A 16018-nucleotide genomic window follows, 5' to 3' on the forward strand; every position below is an offset into this window, starting at 1 on the left:
CAACATTTTTCAGAACATCCGATTACTTTGCACTTGATTCTAAGCCGCAGGTGGTTTTTTGGATTACAAAAACCGGAAAAAAATTGCGGCTTAGATTCGAGTAAACGGTAAGCAAATTTTACGTTGTATTGAAATGTTTTAAACTTTTTCCTTTTGATTGACAATGTGATTACTGCTTCATGCACATTTGATGTTTTTATCTGTTACGCCCTCAGGAAAGGCAGCTCAAAGCAGTTTCCTACTAATATATTACTGTATGTGGTATTTATAGCTGGCTGTATTTGGTTGTATTTGCTTCGCTTTTCAGTACTTTTTATTTGGAGAGTTCACTTCCTAGTACAAAATAATTAAAGGAAAGCAATGAACACAATCATGTTTTAACAAGTATGTTGTTTTCTTATCAAGGAATATGTGTGTACAGAACAGCTGTGCATTACTGTTTGAACTAGTAGATAAATGAACTTTAATCATATCCTTCAAACTATGTGGAAATTTAAATTGAATGATGCTTTTGTTTGCGATAAATTGGGGGGAATGATTTATTAGTTTCATTTGTTTACAGGTCTCTCAGTTTGGTTGCTCTGCATTTGCACTCTTGTTTGATGATATAGAACCTGAAATGTCAGAAGCTGATAAAGAAGTTTTCCAGTCTTTCGCTCATGCACAGGTAATGTTGACAAACATGTAGCTATGGTATATACAATTTAAAAAACTCTCAAGATTACTACATTACTCCACAAAGAGAGATTTGGAATGACTGTTCGAATGACTGTTCGAATCATTTTACCATTTTACAGTTTTCTCCAAACAAGTAATGGATTGGTACATCCTTTTCTTGCTTTCTATAATGTCTGCTAGTCAGCTGTAAACACCTTTGTCTCCTATTTCTCCAGTCTGGTCTCTCTTTCCGTAGCTTTCACTTAGTGACATTAGCCATAAGGCTCCTATTTATCTACATGCTATCCCGTACGCTTTCTGTGCTTTTTCTGTACTTACTTTTTGTTTCTTTATCCAATTTATTATTTTTAACGAAGCTTCATATTTGGTTTTTCCAGTTACCATTATCAAACTGACTGGCTGTAGGATAGCCGATAGTCTTCTTCGAATTCTAATTCAGATGCAGCAGGTGTAGTTCATGCACGAGAATTCATCAAAGACTGCATTGTTTAAAATCTAAATCCTGGGAATGACTCCTAGTTGTTTCCAAATGCTTTAAATACTTCTTGAGACTTTTGTTTATCCTGTTTTGGACTTTTTACTCAGTAAATGGCTTTTTTTCTTTTAATTGAAATAAACACCTCTTGTCAAATTTCTTGACTAGAAACTTCCTGGCAGATTAAAGCTGTGTGCTGGACCGAGACTCAAACTTGGGACCTTTGCCTTTTGCAGACAAGTGCTCTGCCAGGAAGTTTCACATGAGTGCAAACTCCGCTGCAGAGTGAAAATTTCATTCTGGAAATTTCTTGACTAGTTTTGTTATTGCTTTCTTGCCTCACTTTCACATCAAGGTTTGAGGTTAGTTTTGTTATTTTTGTGATTTCAGCTGACTCACTTGAATAATGAATATGTCCTACTCCATTGCTTAGGTTGCTGTTGCTTAGTGCTATAAAATTCAAAGCAAACTGTCTGTTAACAAATACTGTGGCCTCCTTCAAACAAATTATGGTAAAAAATAGATGTCATTCCTACTTTGTTAAGCCACATTACATGTCTGTATTAATTTTTTTGTAGGTGTCTGTCAGTAACGAGGTTTTCCAACACCTGGGGCAGCCACGCTTTATGTTATGTCCCACTCAGTACTGCGCAGCTAGAGCGACACCTAATGTGCAAAATTCAGAATATCTTAATACTCTTGGAGCAAAACTGGCGCCTGAGATTGATATTATGTGGACAGGTTTGAATTTTAACATTATTTTCATTGTGATCTACGCACTTGTGAAAATGTATGCCCCATTGTTTGTTGCAAAGATAAAATAGTTTCTACTGATTTTATAATTTTTAATGTTTCAGTTATGTGTGGTAGGCTGACGATAACTTTCTAAGCTGTGTATATAATATTTACATGTTGATGACAAATATACTACAGTATAGTATCAGTCAGTTTAGTGATTACTGTGTGTGTTCTACAATTATTGTTTGTAGAAAAATTATGACCAAAACTCATTTAATCCATAATTTTCTGGAGGTTGCAATAGGACAATTCTGTTAATTCCAATTTTTTATGGATTTGAAAAATTGTAGCGTATGTATTTTACAATTGTTGAATAAAGCTGTACTGAATTATGATGTGTAGGAATGGAATCCTCATGTTTTGGACAATTTTCAGAACTTCATGTTATACATGTTGTATATTTGTTTATCTGACTGTTGTTTCCAACGTATTACATCTTTTATAGGCTCAGAGACACTTGATCTTAGTATATTATGACTGAAACATGGCCATTTTTTCCAAATTTCTATTATTCAATTGTAACTTTATTAACACGGTTTTACTCTCTGTTGCAGGTTCAAAAGTCATTTCACGTCTGCTTACAGTGGAATCAATTGAAGAAATAACGGATGTTCTTCGAAGGCCACCTGTTATTTGGGACAACTTGCACGCCAATGACTATGACCAGAAACGTGTTTTCTTAGGACCATATTCTGGTCGATCTCCTGATCTTATACCAAAGTTGCGTGGGGTTCTGACAAATCCTAATTGTGAATATGGTGCAAATTTTGTGGCAATACATACCTTGGCTCAGTGGAGTCGCTGCAGTGTTGATGGAAAACGTGATTCATCCCTCAGTAAGTGTAAAAAAAAAAAAAAAAAAAAAAAACAGGTTAATTGACTTACAAGGTTTCTGTATTATGAAAAGGATAGTTGATACTCAACATATACCAGGGATGCTGAGTTGCTGATAGGGACAACAAAAAAACCATCACACAATAAGCTTTCGGCCAACAAGGCCATTGTATGAAAAAGGCCACACACACACACTGATCATGCCCACACACATGACCACAGTCTCTGGCAGCTGAAACCAGACGATAAACAGCAGCACGTGATTGGAGAGGTAACTAGGTGGAGGTAAGGGAGAGGCTGGAGCTGGGGGGAGGAGGGTTAGCAGGATAAGGATGGGGCAGGGTAAAGTGCTGCTGCGGGAGTGTTCAGGGACGAGGTGGAGAGAGGGTAGGGCCGCAAGGTACAGTTGAGAGGTTAGTTGGTGGGTAGGGAAGGGAGGGGGAGGGTTAGTGGAAAAGGAGAGAAGTAAAAAGGGTGGGTGTGATGGTGTAATGAGGGCTGTGTAATGCTGGAATGGGAACAGGGAAGGGGCTGGGTGGGGGAGGACAGTGACTAACGAATGTTGAGGACAGGAGGATTATGGGAATGTAGGATATATCACAGGGAAAATTCCCACCTGCGCAATTCAGAAAAGCTGGTGTTTGAGGGAAGGATCCATGTGGCACATGCTGTGAAGCAGTCATTGAAATGAAGGATGTAATGTTTGGCAGTGTGCTCAGCAACAGGGTGGTCCACTTGTTTCTTGGCCACAGTTTGTCGGTGGCTATTCATGCTGACAGACAGCTTGTTGGTAGTCGTGCCTCCATAAAATGCAGCACAGTGGTTGCAACTTAGGTTGTAGATCACATGACCGGTTTCAGAGGTAGCCCTGCCTTTGATGGCTTAAGAGATGTTTGTGACCAGATTAAAGTAGGTGGTGGTGGGAGGATGTATGGGGCAGGTATTGCATTGAGGCCTATTACAGGGATATGACCCACGAGGCAAGGGGTTGGGAGCAGGTTTCTGTAGGGATGGATGAGGATATTGTGCAGGTTTGGTGGGCGGCGAGTAGTGCTGTTTGGGGGGGGGGGGGGGGGAGGTGGGATAGTGGGTAGGACATTTCTCACTTCAGGACATGACGAGAGACTGTTGAAACCTTGGTGGAGAATGTAATTCGGTTGCTCCAGTCCTGGATGGTACTACGTCACAAGAGGAATGCGCCTCTGTGACCGGATGGTGGGACTTTGTTGAGAGTTGGTGGGTGATTGGAAAGATAAGCATACTTGCCAAGTTTTTCAGTTTTCCCAGATGATTTCCGGATTTTGGGGTAGTCTTCCGGTTTTTTGGATGAACATAATTTTTTTCCCCAACTTCTGGGCTGTTTCCCACCCATTGCATTCATATCGCATTTCAGTTTTGACTTTCGATAATAGCCGCTATTCTGAGATGAGAGTGAAATTCGAAGTACAACTGACAATATTATCGACATTCCTTTCTCCCAGAATATCGCTGCGCTTTTTTCATTTACTCTTTGTGTTTGAAACAGTTCCGGCAAAAGTTGATCAAAAATTCTATCGATAATCACATCTCACAGTTTATTGCTGCATTCTCTTTGTGCTTCAACTGCATGTTAGCGGGAAAGGTTTTTTTATGCCTGCTATTATGCAGTGTTTGCTGTATATTTTGGTATTCGTGCAATTGTGTGACGAATTTTTGTGTGATTTAGTGTTTTCATGATGAGTTCAACTAATAAACGATATCATCAGTCTTTCAGGGATGCATATTCTGCTGAATTTCTGTGTATGATGCGATCACGGACAGATGCAACATTCGCGTTCTGTTCCATGTGTTTGTGTGATATAAATGTTGCTTACGGAGGAAGAACTGAATTAATAAATCATATTAAATCCGTTTAACACATATCCAATGTGACAATGAAGGATAGCAGTAGGAAAATTGATTCATTTTGCAGATTGATGACTCTACTACTGTTGAGAGTGAGAACTTGACAGACGATACCAAATGGGATCGATTGATGAGCATTTGTGGAGCTGATGTATTCCTAAGTACGATAGGTTATCCAGGCTAATACTTTCTGTTTTGACTCTACCACACAACATTGCAGAGTGTGAGCGTGTTCAGCTTGGTGAAGAATAATTTCAATCAGTTTAGGTAATCCATGCCGAATGAAACTCTGGGATCCATTTGTGTTTTGAAAACAAGAATCAACGGTCCATGTTACATGAATAGTTTTCCTTCAGAATTTCTGAAGAAAGCTACTCATCTTCATCTGTAAAGGCCTCAGTGAGACCCTCGGTATATTTTGAGAGGGACTGCTCATCATTGCAGATGCGATGGTCACAGGTATGGAAAGGACTTCTTGGTACGGAATGGGTGGCCGCTGTTGAAATGGAGGTAATGCTAGCGGTTGGTGGGTTTGACATGGACAGAGGTACCGATGTAGCCATCTGTGAGGTGGTCAACATCAAGGAAGGCTTGATGGTTTGAGTAGGACCAGGTGAAGCGAATGGGGAGAGGGTGTAGAGGTTCTGGAGGAATGTGGAGTGTGTCCTCACCCTTGATCCAGAGCGGAAATATTTCATCAGTTAATCTGAACCAGGTAAGGGGTTAAGGATTCTGGGTGTTTAGAAAGGATTCCTCTAAATGGCCCATGAATAGGTTGGCATAGGATGGTGTTATGTTGGGTGCCCATAGCTGTATCCCAGATTTGTTTGTAGGTAATGCCTTTGAAGGAGAAGTAATTGTGGGTGAGGATATAGTTGGTTGTGGCAACTAAGAAGGAAGTTGTTGGTTTGGAATCCGTCGGCATTGGGAAAGATAATGTTCAATAGTGGTAAAGCCGTGGGCATTAGGGATGTTAGTGTAAAGGGAGGTGGCATCAGTAGTGATGAGCAGGGCACCATATGGTAAAAGAACACAAACTGTGGAGAGCCAGTGGAGGAAATGGTTGATATATTTCATATAAGAGGCTAGGTTGCATGTAATAGGCTGAAGGTGTTGGTCTACAAGACCAGAGATTCTCTCACTGTGGGCACAGTAACCAGCCACAATGAGGTATCGTGGGTGGTTGGATTTATGACTTTAAGAATTATGTAGTAGGCAGGAGTGGTAGGTGTGAGGAGAGAGATGAACTCCAGGAGAGGTTCTGGGACCAACCGTGTCCTCCACTGACTCTCCACACTCCACTCTCCAACTGAATTACATTCTTCGACAGTGTTTTGACTACCTCTCATAGTACCCTGAAATGAGAAATGGCCTACACACTACTGCACCCCCCTCCCATCCCCCCTCCCCCTCCCCCATACACACAAACAACACTATTCACCACGCACCGAACCTGCACAATATCCTCATCCATCCCTACAAAACCCCTGCTCCCAACCACTTGCCTCGTGCATCATATTGCTGTAATAGACCTAGATGCAATACCTGTCGCATACATCCTCCCACCACTACCTACTTCAATCTGGTCACAAACGTCACCTCTCCCATCAGAGGCAGGGCTTCCTGTGAAACTAGTCAGGTGATCTACAACTTAAGCTGCAAATACTGTGCTGCATTTTATGTGGGCATGACTACCAACAGGCTGTCTGTCCACATGAATGACCACCAACGAACTGTGGCCAAAAAACAACTGGACCACCCTGTTGCTTAGCATGCCTCCAAATGCGACATTCTTCATTTCAGTGATTACTTCACAGCCTGTGGCTTCTGTATCAGTCCCACCAACACCAGCTTTTCTGAATTACGCAGGTGCGAGCTCTTCCTGCAATAAATCCTACGTTCCCATAACCGTCCTGACCTCAACCTTTGTTAGTCATTGTCCTTACTTATCAGCCCCTTCCCTGCTCCTGTTCCAGCACTACACAGCGGTCTATTCCACCAACGCACCCAGTCTTTTTATTTCTCTCTTTTTCCACTAACCCCTTCTCTCTCCCATCCTCCATCTAACCTCCTGACTGCACCGAGCTGCCATACTCTCTCTCCACCTCATCCCTGCATGCTCCTGCAGCAGCACTTTGCTTCCCCCATCTTTACCATGCTATCCCTCCCCCTCCTCACACCAGCCTCTTCCTGACACCCACCCGGTTGCCTATGCCATCAGGTGCTGTCTGTAGTCTTGCCTCAACTGCCTCTGGCTTTGGTCATTTGTGTATGCGTGTGTGTTTTGTCTATTTGTGACAAAGGCCTTGTTGGCAGAAAACATTGTGTGACAGTCTTTTTATTGTGCCTATTTGCGACCCAGCATCTCCACAATATGGTTGGTAGGAGCTACCCTTTTCATAATATAGTTACCTTCCATGTTGGATTTTCCATTGTTAAAAATGTTTCTGGAAGCAAATATTTTCATGGAGATGAGATTGGTGTTAAGATTTTTATATTGCTTCGTAAAACTAATTGCTTGGAAGTGTCCTATAGACCAGTGTGGTTTTGAACATCAACTGGTTGGAAGAATTCCCTATTTGTAACAGAAGTGCAGACTGTTTGTTGGTGTCGTAATAAATGTCCCAGCTGTACTATCTACAGATAACTGTTTACATTAGTGTCTATTTCTGCAAATTTATCAACTATGTGAAGTAATAATTTATTTCAGATGATTCTGTGAGTGCAGACATCAAATTGGAAACTGAAACTGAGGATGGAGGTGTGGGAGAGGATGTTCCATCTAATCTGAGTCCCAATACATATCACCCACGACGGGCACTGCGCAATGCCATTTCAGAATGGTTACATGAATTCCACCGCCCACGACCAGCATGGGGCCCTATTGCAAAACCACAAGTTGTTGCTCCTGTGACCATTCCTGTGCCTATAGTGCCATCTGTCAATACCTGTATGAGTCTAACAACAACAACAACTAGTTGCTCAGCTGGCTGTGGACCCACATTACCTACTGTAAATGCAAACCAACTTCAGGCACTAGCTGATGTGTGCAGCACGGTAAGCATATGGTGGGAAAACCTAAAATCATACATCTGTAGACATACTCAAAAATGTGCATGTACACTTGTAACTTTAGTGTGCTTACTCTGGTTGAAAAGATCTGCAACAGATCAATGAGGGGAGGGGATAGGGGGTGATAAAGCGAAATGTGTAACAGCAGTAGAAGTAAACATGAACTTATGGCTGCAGTTGGGTTTGGGGGACTTTTTACTCAGTTCTGAACAGATTTTCAAGCATCTGGCAATTTTTATTTCCCTATCCCCTGAATTTCTTTTGTTTTGTTGTTTCTTAATTTAATCCACTCAGTTTAAATACTCTGTGTTGCTCTATTACACGAGAGAGAGAGAGAGAGAGAGAGAGAGAGAGAGAGAGAGAGAGAGAGAGAATTTGCTACTAGTGTTTCAAAGGCTGTATGATTCCACATGGTGTCTTCTGTGAAGATTATTTCCTGTAAATCTTCCGTAGTTCAATTACCTTAAATTTCTAATGACTGTCTTCATAGGATTTCAAGCATCCATTTTATCTTCACTAATAATACAACAGCTCTCAGTAAGACTAGACAGGAAACTATACTTTGCTTAGTGTTTGTCATCTAGCACAACATCATTGCTACATTTGCTGTCACATAAACATACAAAAAAGCTTATTCCTTGGAAAGACTAGGCCCAAATGGCAGAAATATTCCCTTACAACTGGAAAATGAAACAATATTCACATGTTCATCAAATACTTTGCCAAGATCATTCTGCCATCAGGATTCAGCAGTAGATCAGACTTACTCAAGGGTGATAAAACTTCAGAAGGCATACTGATTAAAGAGAAATTGTTACAAGAAACAAATAATATTACGAGAACCAAAATTGTGACTTTGTAAAGCAGATGTTTTCCTCCATATGTAACTAAAACAATATCTGCTGGAAGTCACTCTAAAGTCACATAAATTAAGAAATAAGAATGGAAAATCACAAGAAAATATTGCTCCTTATGAGAGATGGAAATGAAGACCCTCAAAACCCATATGGATGTGACTTTATCCAGAGGAATGTGTTTCCCATGATTTGTGTCATTACTGAATCACAAACAGGTACTGCTATAGTGTATTATCAAGGAGCTCGATAGTGTACTTTCTTTATTCACTGTGTCATGAAATATCTCACATGAAAATTTCCATGCAGTTGATTCAGTCCACAGACATTTATCCAATTAAAATACTTCAAAGCAGGTTCAATGTCTTAAAAGTTCTTCCAGCATTTGTTAAAAAAAAAAAAAAAAAAAAAAGTAGTCATTCATGACCATGCTTTCTCAAACATCAATTTGCATTGACTTCTGTTGCCGCTCACCTATCTTGGTTGCCATTGTATATTAGTAAGTGAATGCTGAATTTATTTTTAATGATCCCAACACAAAATAAATACACTTGTAATAAAACAGGGCCAAAAATACACCTGCACAAATGGGTTCTAAGGACAGCAAACTGATGGTTTTTGAATAACAATCTGGCCACACTTCAAACTTTGGGAAAGTATGGAGAATGAGGAGTAGCTCAGTTTCTGGTAATTGCTTCATGCTTCTAGTCCTTTTTTGTTGTCAAGATGTGAGTAAATACTATTAAATTCATAGAATGAAGAAGCAGGCAGTACAAATAAAGTTTTTGTTCAATATTGACCACTATAGTAGAATAGGTTTAGATGTTCAGTTTACTGGGAAGTTCTTATAATTTAATTCCACTTCTCTTAGAGGTGTTTTTAAAAACTAATGTTGATTATGTTTATTTCAAATGACTTGCTTTCTTGTAAAGTGGGTGTTTCAGTAACAAATCATATATCTTAACTTCGGAAATAGTGGAGGAAAGGAACTGAACATATATTGGATGTTTATTAAAAAGTTTTAAGCTTGTTACTTCATGTGAGTTTGCGGTCTTTGTCAGTCTGTGTCTTAGCATTTTAAAGTCCAGTTTGCGTTTTGTCTTGTGAAGGTGTATGTTCTGTCTGGTGTTGAAGTTATTTAAGTTGCTTTTGACATAAAGCAGTACTGTACAAACATATCAGTTTACAACAGTCGACATCTTGAGCTTTATAAAGAAGGGTCAGCAATGTTGCTTAGGATTCACTTTGCTCATTAATATGGCACAGCAGAAGTTTCTGTGGCAGACTGCCCCCCATCTTCCTCCTCCTATTATTTTGCTTACCCTCTGACTTGTGTATTATCATCTTCTTTTTATAGTCCAATCTTCTCAGTTTGATAAATTTATAGTTTACACATCCAAAACTATGGTGGAGGACTAAAATTTTTTCTGTCTTGTTGCGTTGTGACTTTCAGGTGTTATTCTGCATATACTAGACACTCAGGAACTACTTTTTAATCACTTCAAAAATCCCATTTTTTTTCTTTATTTTATGATGTATCCCCATGTTGTATAATAATATATTTTGCAGCTTTGGTTGGAGCAGATTTCAATGTTTCTTTACTGTTTTTCTTCTCAGTAAGATAAGTGTATGAGATACTTAGCACAATACATTGAATCAAATGCATGTAAGGAATACGCTTTTATAATTGAGAACCTTTTTTTTAAGGTGCCAAATACCAATGAAAGTATGATGCAGCCACTTCCTGGAGCAGTGATGAACTCTCTTGTATCGGAAACAAAAGTTGTGGTTGGTGATTCGGCTGAGCCAATGGAGTGTAATCCTCCTCCTCCACCACCACCACCACCGCCTCCTGCTCCGTCATCTGGAGATCATTCTTTATCTGCTGAGACTAATGAGACTCTCAGTGAGAGGTATTGCAAACATTTGCCTGGACCTAAATATTTTATTTTATTTTTATTCATTTATTGATTTATGTAAACGGGCAAGATTAGGGCCATCAGGTCCTCTCTTGCATCTAACCAGGCATTCTACATATTTTACGTGGCACACATTACGATAAGTATATTATATGAGTTACATCTATTGCGGAATACAAGATTTAGAGATTACTGTAGTGCAGACATAAAACACAGTTTTCATTCATTCATGGGAAATACAACAATAAAACAAGTTATAGGAAAGTAGATTTAAACTGTGAGTGCTAGCAATAATGGACATGGAGCAAGGGGTGGAAGAGGAGAGGCAAGAGGAATATGGTAAAACACATTTCATGAAGATAGGGAAAAAATGTGACTGAGAAATGAAAAGAGAAAGAAGCATAACTGGACCAAATGAGAGCATTTGCTTTACTCTTTAACTGAGGGGAAAAATTGGCCACATACTGTAATTGTTACAGGAACATAAAAGTACTTCACAACTTAGAAGCAAAAGGTCACTGAAATGTGTGCAAAGTGCAGGGTTCCTTGTTCCAGATGCAGACAGCAGCAGCAAAGAAGTTCATAATTTATTTTATTTTATTGATAGACACAGCTAGAACACTAGTTAACTGAGATTAATATGTGAAGTAGTGTAGTGGGGGTGAATGCACACTGTGGAGCCAATAAAGTTGACATAACGTATGAGAGTCCAATAACTTATCTGATCACTACCAACCTAATTGGGCATACTATACTCTACCATGGTCAAACAGAGAGACATCGCATTGCTCTCTTTTTATCACGTAGCTTTCAAACCACTTCAGTGTGCTCTCTGAAAACTTGCACTGCTGTATTCTTCTGAGAGGTATGTTAAAACGGTATCAAATATTTTTGCTGAATTCTAGTAGTGTCAGTATTGTGATCGCACAGTTGTCGATGGAATATTATAGGTCATCTGCACCTTAACTTAGGCTGTGTTTGTACTGTGTGTTTGCAAAAAGTTGAATTTCCATAAATATTCACTAATTTGGGCATGTATGATATATTCTAGCACTTTGGGTATAACGGGGTCAGTGCTGATTGGTCTGTAATCACAAGGCGATTGTGTGTTTTCACACTTACGCAAAGGTCAGATTATGCTTCTCACGCAGGAGGATCATACAAACGTACTGTCATTTGACCGTTGCACAGAGTCATCCTATGGATGACACAGTAATAAGCATGCCTGGCATAGAGAGACAACTGAAAGTGTTGAAAACAAATAAGTCTCCAGGTCCAGATAGAATCCCAGTTGAGATTTACAAGGGGGTACACTATGTCATTGGTCCCTTACTTAATTTGAATTTATCGCAAATCTCTCGACCAGCGCAAAGTGCCAAGCAACTGGAAAAAAGCACAGGTGACTCCTTTATGTAAGAAGGATAAAAGAACAGATTTGCAAAATTGCAGACCAGCATCTTCAAGATTGGTTTGCTGCAGAATTCTAGAGCATATTCTGAGTTAGAGTGTAATAAATTTCCTAGAGACCCAAAAGCTCGTGCCCACAGATCAGCGCAGCTAAGCATTACTCATACGAAACGCAGTTTGCCCTTTTCTCACATGATATGCTGAGAACTATGGATGAAGGCCAACAGGCAGATTCCATATTTCTAGATTTCCAAAATGCATTTGACACGTTACTCCGCTAAAGACTGTTAACGAAAGGACGTGCATACAAAATAGGCTCTCAGATATGTGACTGGCTTGAAGACTTCTTACGTAATAGAACCCAGTGTATTGTCCTCGATAGCAAGTGTTAATTGGAGATAGGGGTAACATGTGGAGGGCCCCAGGGAACTGTGATAGGATTTTGCTATTTTCTTTATACATTAGAGTCCCATTAATTTGAACTAATTGGGACTGGACCTTGTTAGGATTACCGATTTGTTCGGATTAGCTGGAATTACAGTGACGAGTTTCTAGTCTGAAGTAAACCAAGCAGATAAGTAGGTACACCATGGTAACAAATGGGAACAAGTGTGGGAACAATGGCTCACTCTCACTCCCTGCCCTTGTTGTCGTGCATTGTTGAGACCTTTACAGTGTCTGAGGTCAGTGCACTGCCAGTTGGTTCGCAAAGCGATTGGTTATGTTAGCTACCGATCGCTGGCACGTGTAACAGTTTTATTGTATTCGTTCAGGTGTAGTGGTGTACGTATTTTCGTCATGGGTAAACGGAAACATGTAACATTAACTCTCAAAGAAAAATTGAATGCTTTGAAAAGGATAGACAATGGTAAGAATGTACCTAAACTGGCAAAGGAACTGGGTGTTGGTAAAGCAACCATTTGTGATTGGAAGAAGAACCAAGTGAAGCTTGAACAATCCTGTGCAATGTCTTCGGGAAAAACACTGGAAATTCGGCAGACTGAAACAGTCCCAGTACGATAAGTGGATGAAGCTCTTTTCCTTTGGTTTGTGCAGGAAAGAGAAAGGGTAGCTCCTTTGAGTGGATCCCTGGTTCAGGAGAAGGCCGTTTACCTGAACAAGTTAATGAATGGTGATGAGTCTTTTAGTGCGAGTACAGGTTAGTTGGACAGATTGGAAAAACATCATGGAATCCATTATCTGTCAATTACTGGAGAGAAACTTTCTTCTGATGGTGATGCAGCGAGGAAACATTTGGGAAAATTTGAAAAAATGATAACAGAGGGAAAGTAGTCTCCCCAACAAATTTATAACGCTGATGAAACTGGCATTAATTTTAGGGCATTGCCAACAAAAAAACCTGGCATCAAAAGCAGAAGACCATGCTCCTGGTTTTAAAATGTGCAAAGATTGTGTGACTCTGTTAGCGTGCAGCAACACTGCTGGTAATCACAAGCTGCCTTTAATGCCGATCCATAAAAACTACAACATGAAGCCCGTGCCCATATATTATCGCAACCAGAAAAAAGTATGGATGGATGATAAGCTGTTCAAAGAATGGTTTCATGGCCTGTTTTTTACCTCTGTTCAACAGTTTTCTAAGGAAAATCATTTGTCTCCCCGTGCAATCCTTTTGATTGATAACGCGCCATCTCACCCCAGCACTGAGGAATATGTGATGGAGAAACAGTGGTGAAGATTTTGCCACCAAATGTTACACTACTTCTACAGCCAATGGACCAGGGTGTACTGCAAACATTAAAACTGATTAACGGAAAACAATTTTTAATAATGCTGCTCCAAGATGATAGTGGACAAAATAAAAAAGACCAATGTGGAGATGTTGTTTATTGGGCCACTGAGACGTGGCTGAATATTTCAGAAAATACTCTGAGAAAATCGTGGAGAAAACTGTGGACGCCTCTTGAATTTCAGGACAAATGAAGAGGAAAATGTACTACAAATGATACAGACAATCCCTGGATGTGAAGAAGCTAGTGAAGGAGACGTAGATGAGTGGATGCCAGCAGAGGGGTCATGTGTGGAGAACCTTACTGACGCTGAATTTGTTGCTGCTGTGACTGAAGACCAGGAAGAAGTGGACTGCTGTGATGGAAGTGACAATGAGCCTGAGAGCTGGTGCCACACAGTGACGCAGCAGAAGCCCTTGACACCACACTATGTTATTCGGAGCAACAACCCTTTGCTACACCTGCTGATTTTATGTTTATGAGACGATGGAGTAACTGTGCATCATATAACAGACTGTCTTCATTACGCCAAAAAACAATGACTTGAGTTTTTGTAATCTAAAAAGTAGGGGTAAAATGTCTACTGTATTTTAGTAAGTTGGGTAGCTTTCTTTCATTGTTATGAATTGTTTAAACCCAATGTTTTCTTGCCAAATTTTCTAATACATGTTTACTGTACTGAGTAAATTAAAATAGTGTGTATGTACAACAGTTTACTGCACAGTTTTCCATACTTAGACTAATGTACTCTGCCGTGCACTGTATGCTGTCTTGTGGAGTATGTATGTAGATGTATAGTAGGTCGTGTTCCTTTAGTGATAATGGCTGTTCTGATACCTTTGATGCCTATTGCCTCAGAAGAGATTATCATTACTGCTTTTCTTGTTGTGTTTATTGCAATGTGTTTGAGGTGGAAAGTGTTGCGGTAAGTTCCATAATCTGGGGATTCTTGTAGACGATAGTTCTTTGTAGCGAGAGGATTGGCCATTGCTGAGAAATTATTCACCTCATTAGCTGAGATCTAAAAGAAACAGTTTCAGATTTTGCCATTTTGACCCCCAAGCTACAGAGATTTTGCCACACAACAGCAGATGTCATGTTGCTGTACAGAAAGGAACAAAGCGTGGCTGGTTCTGACATTGTTTTGCAGTTTCCTGTTTTCTTCTAGGCATTCAAATTTCAGATTTGCAGTGAAACATCAGCAAGCAACATCCTTGTAGTTCATTATTTGATGTAAGTCAGTAGTATACCAAGTGGTGTCAGGAGAAAACACACACAAAAGCTAACAAATTGTGCAAGCTTTCAGAGCCGGTGGCTCATTCTGGCAGAAAGATTGAAGGGGCAGGAAGAAATATGAAAGGAAAGGAATGGTGAGGTTCAGGAAACAGGGGAGTTACCAGGTGGGATGAGAAGGAAAGACAGTACAATTGAAGTGCCAAACAAAATTGAATTTCAAAAGATAACTTGTTCAGGGAATTTAGTTTATTACTGAGATATGTAAACAAAAGAAACATATATTTTTTATCATAATGCCTGTTCTGTGGCTTTATCATTTACTGTTGGGAGATTGTCTGAATTTCTCTCATATAGGAAAAGGTGACACTAAAAGTTGTAGAATTTTGGAATATGTATTGTGTTCAAGTATAATGACTTTTCTGGAGACTAGAAATCTACTCTGTAGCAATCAGAATGGGTTTTGAAAAAGATGATTGTGTGAAACCCAGCTCGCGCAATTTGTCCACGAGACTCGGAGGGCCATAGACATGGATTCCCAGGTTGATGCCGTGTTCTTGACTTCTGCAAGGCATTTGATACAGTTCCCCACAGTCGTTTAATGAACCACGTAAGAGCATATGGACTATCAGACCAATTGTGTGATTGGATTGAAGAGTTCCTAGATAACAGAATGCAACATGTCATTCTCAATGGAAAGAAGTCTTCTGAAGTAAGAGTGATTTCAGGTGTGCCGCAGGGGAGTGTCGTAGGACTGTTGCTATTCACAATATGTATAAATGACCTTGTGGGTAACATTGGAAGTTCACTGAGGCTTTTTGCAGATGATGCTGTAGTATATCGAGAGGTTGTAACAACGGAAAATTGTACTGAAATGCAGGAGGATCTGCAACGAATTGGCGCATAGTGCAGGGAATAGCAGTTGAATCTCAATATAGACAAGTTTAATGTGCTGTGAATGCATACAAAGAAAGATCCTTTATCATTTAGTTACAATATAGCAGGTCAGCAACTGGAAGCAGTTAATTCCATAAATTATCTGGGAGTAGGCATTAGGAGTGATTTAAAATGGAATGACCATATAAAATTACACGTCGGTGAATCAGATACCAG

At 39.9% G+C, this 16018-nt stretch overlaps 1 protein-coding gene across 1 annotated transcript in view; it reads left to right on the forward strand.

The window, feature by feature from the left end:
- Positions 1-16018, forward strand: part of LOC126473693 (protein O-GlcNAcase) — a 152256-nt gene that overhangs the window by 70648 nt on the left and 65590 nt on the right. Inside the window, exons 4-8 of the mRNA XM_050100932.1 lie at positions 563-667; positions 1732-1894; positions 2506-2787; positions 7380-7726; positions 10303-10508. Coding sequence (XP_049956889.1) covers positions 563-667; positions 1732-1894; positions 2506-2787; positions 7380-7726; positions 10303-10508 — 1103 coding nt within the window. The remainder of the gene's footprint in view (positions 1-562; positions 668-1731; positions 1895-2505; positions 2788-7379; positions 7727-10302; positions 10509-16018) is intronic.

The sequence above is a fragment of the Schistocerca serialis genome, chromosome 4 (genome assembly GCF_023864345.2).
Source record: "Schistocerca serialis cubense isolate TAMUIC-IGC-003099 chromosome 4, iqSchSeri2.2, whole genome shotgun sequence".
NCBI classification, from domain to species: Eukaryota; Metazoa; Arthropoda; class Insecta; order Orthoptera; family Acrididae; genus Schistocerca; species Schistocerca serialis.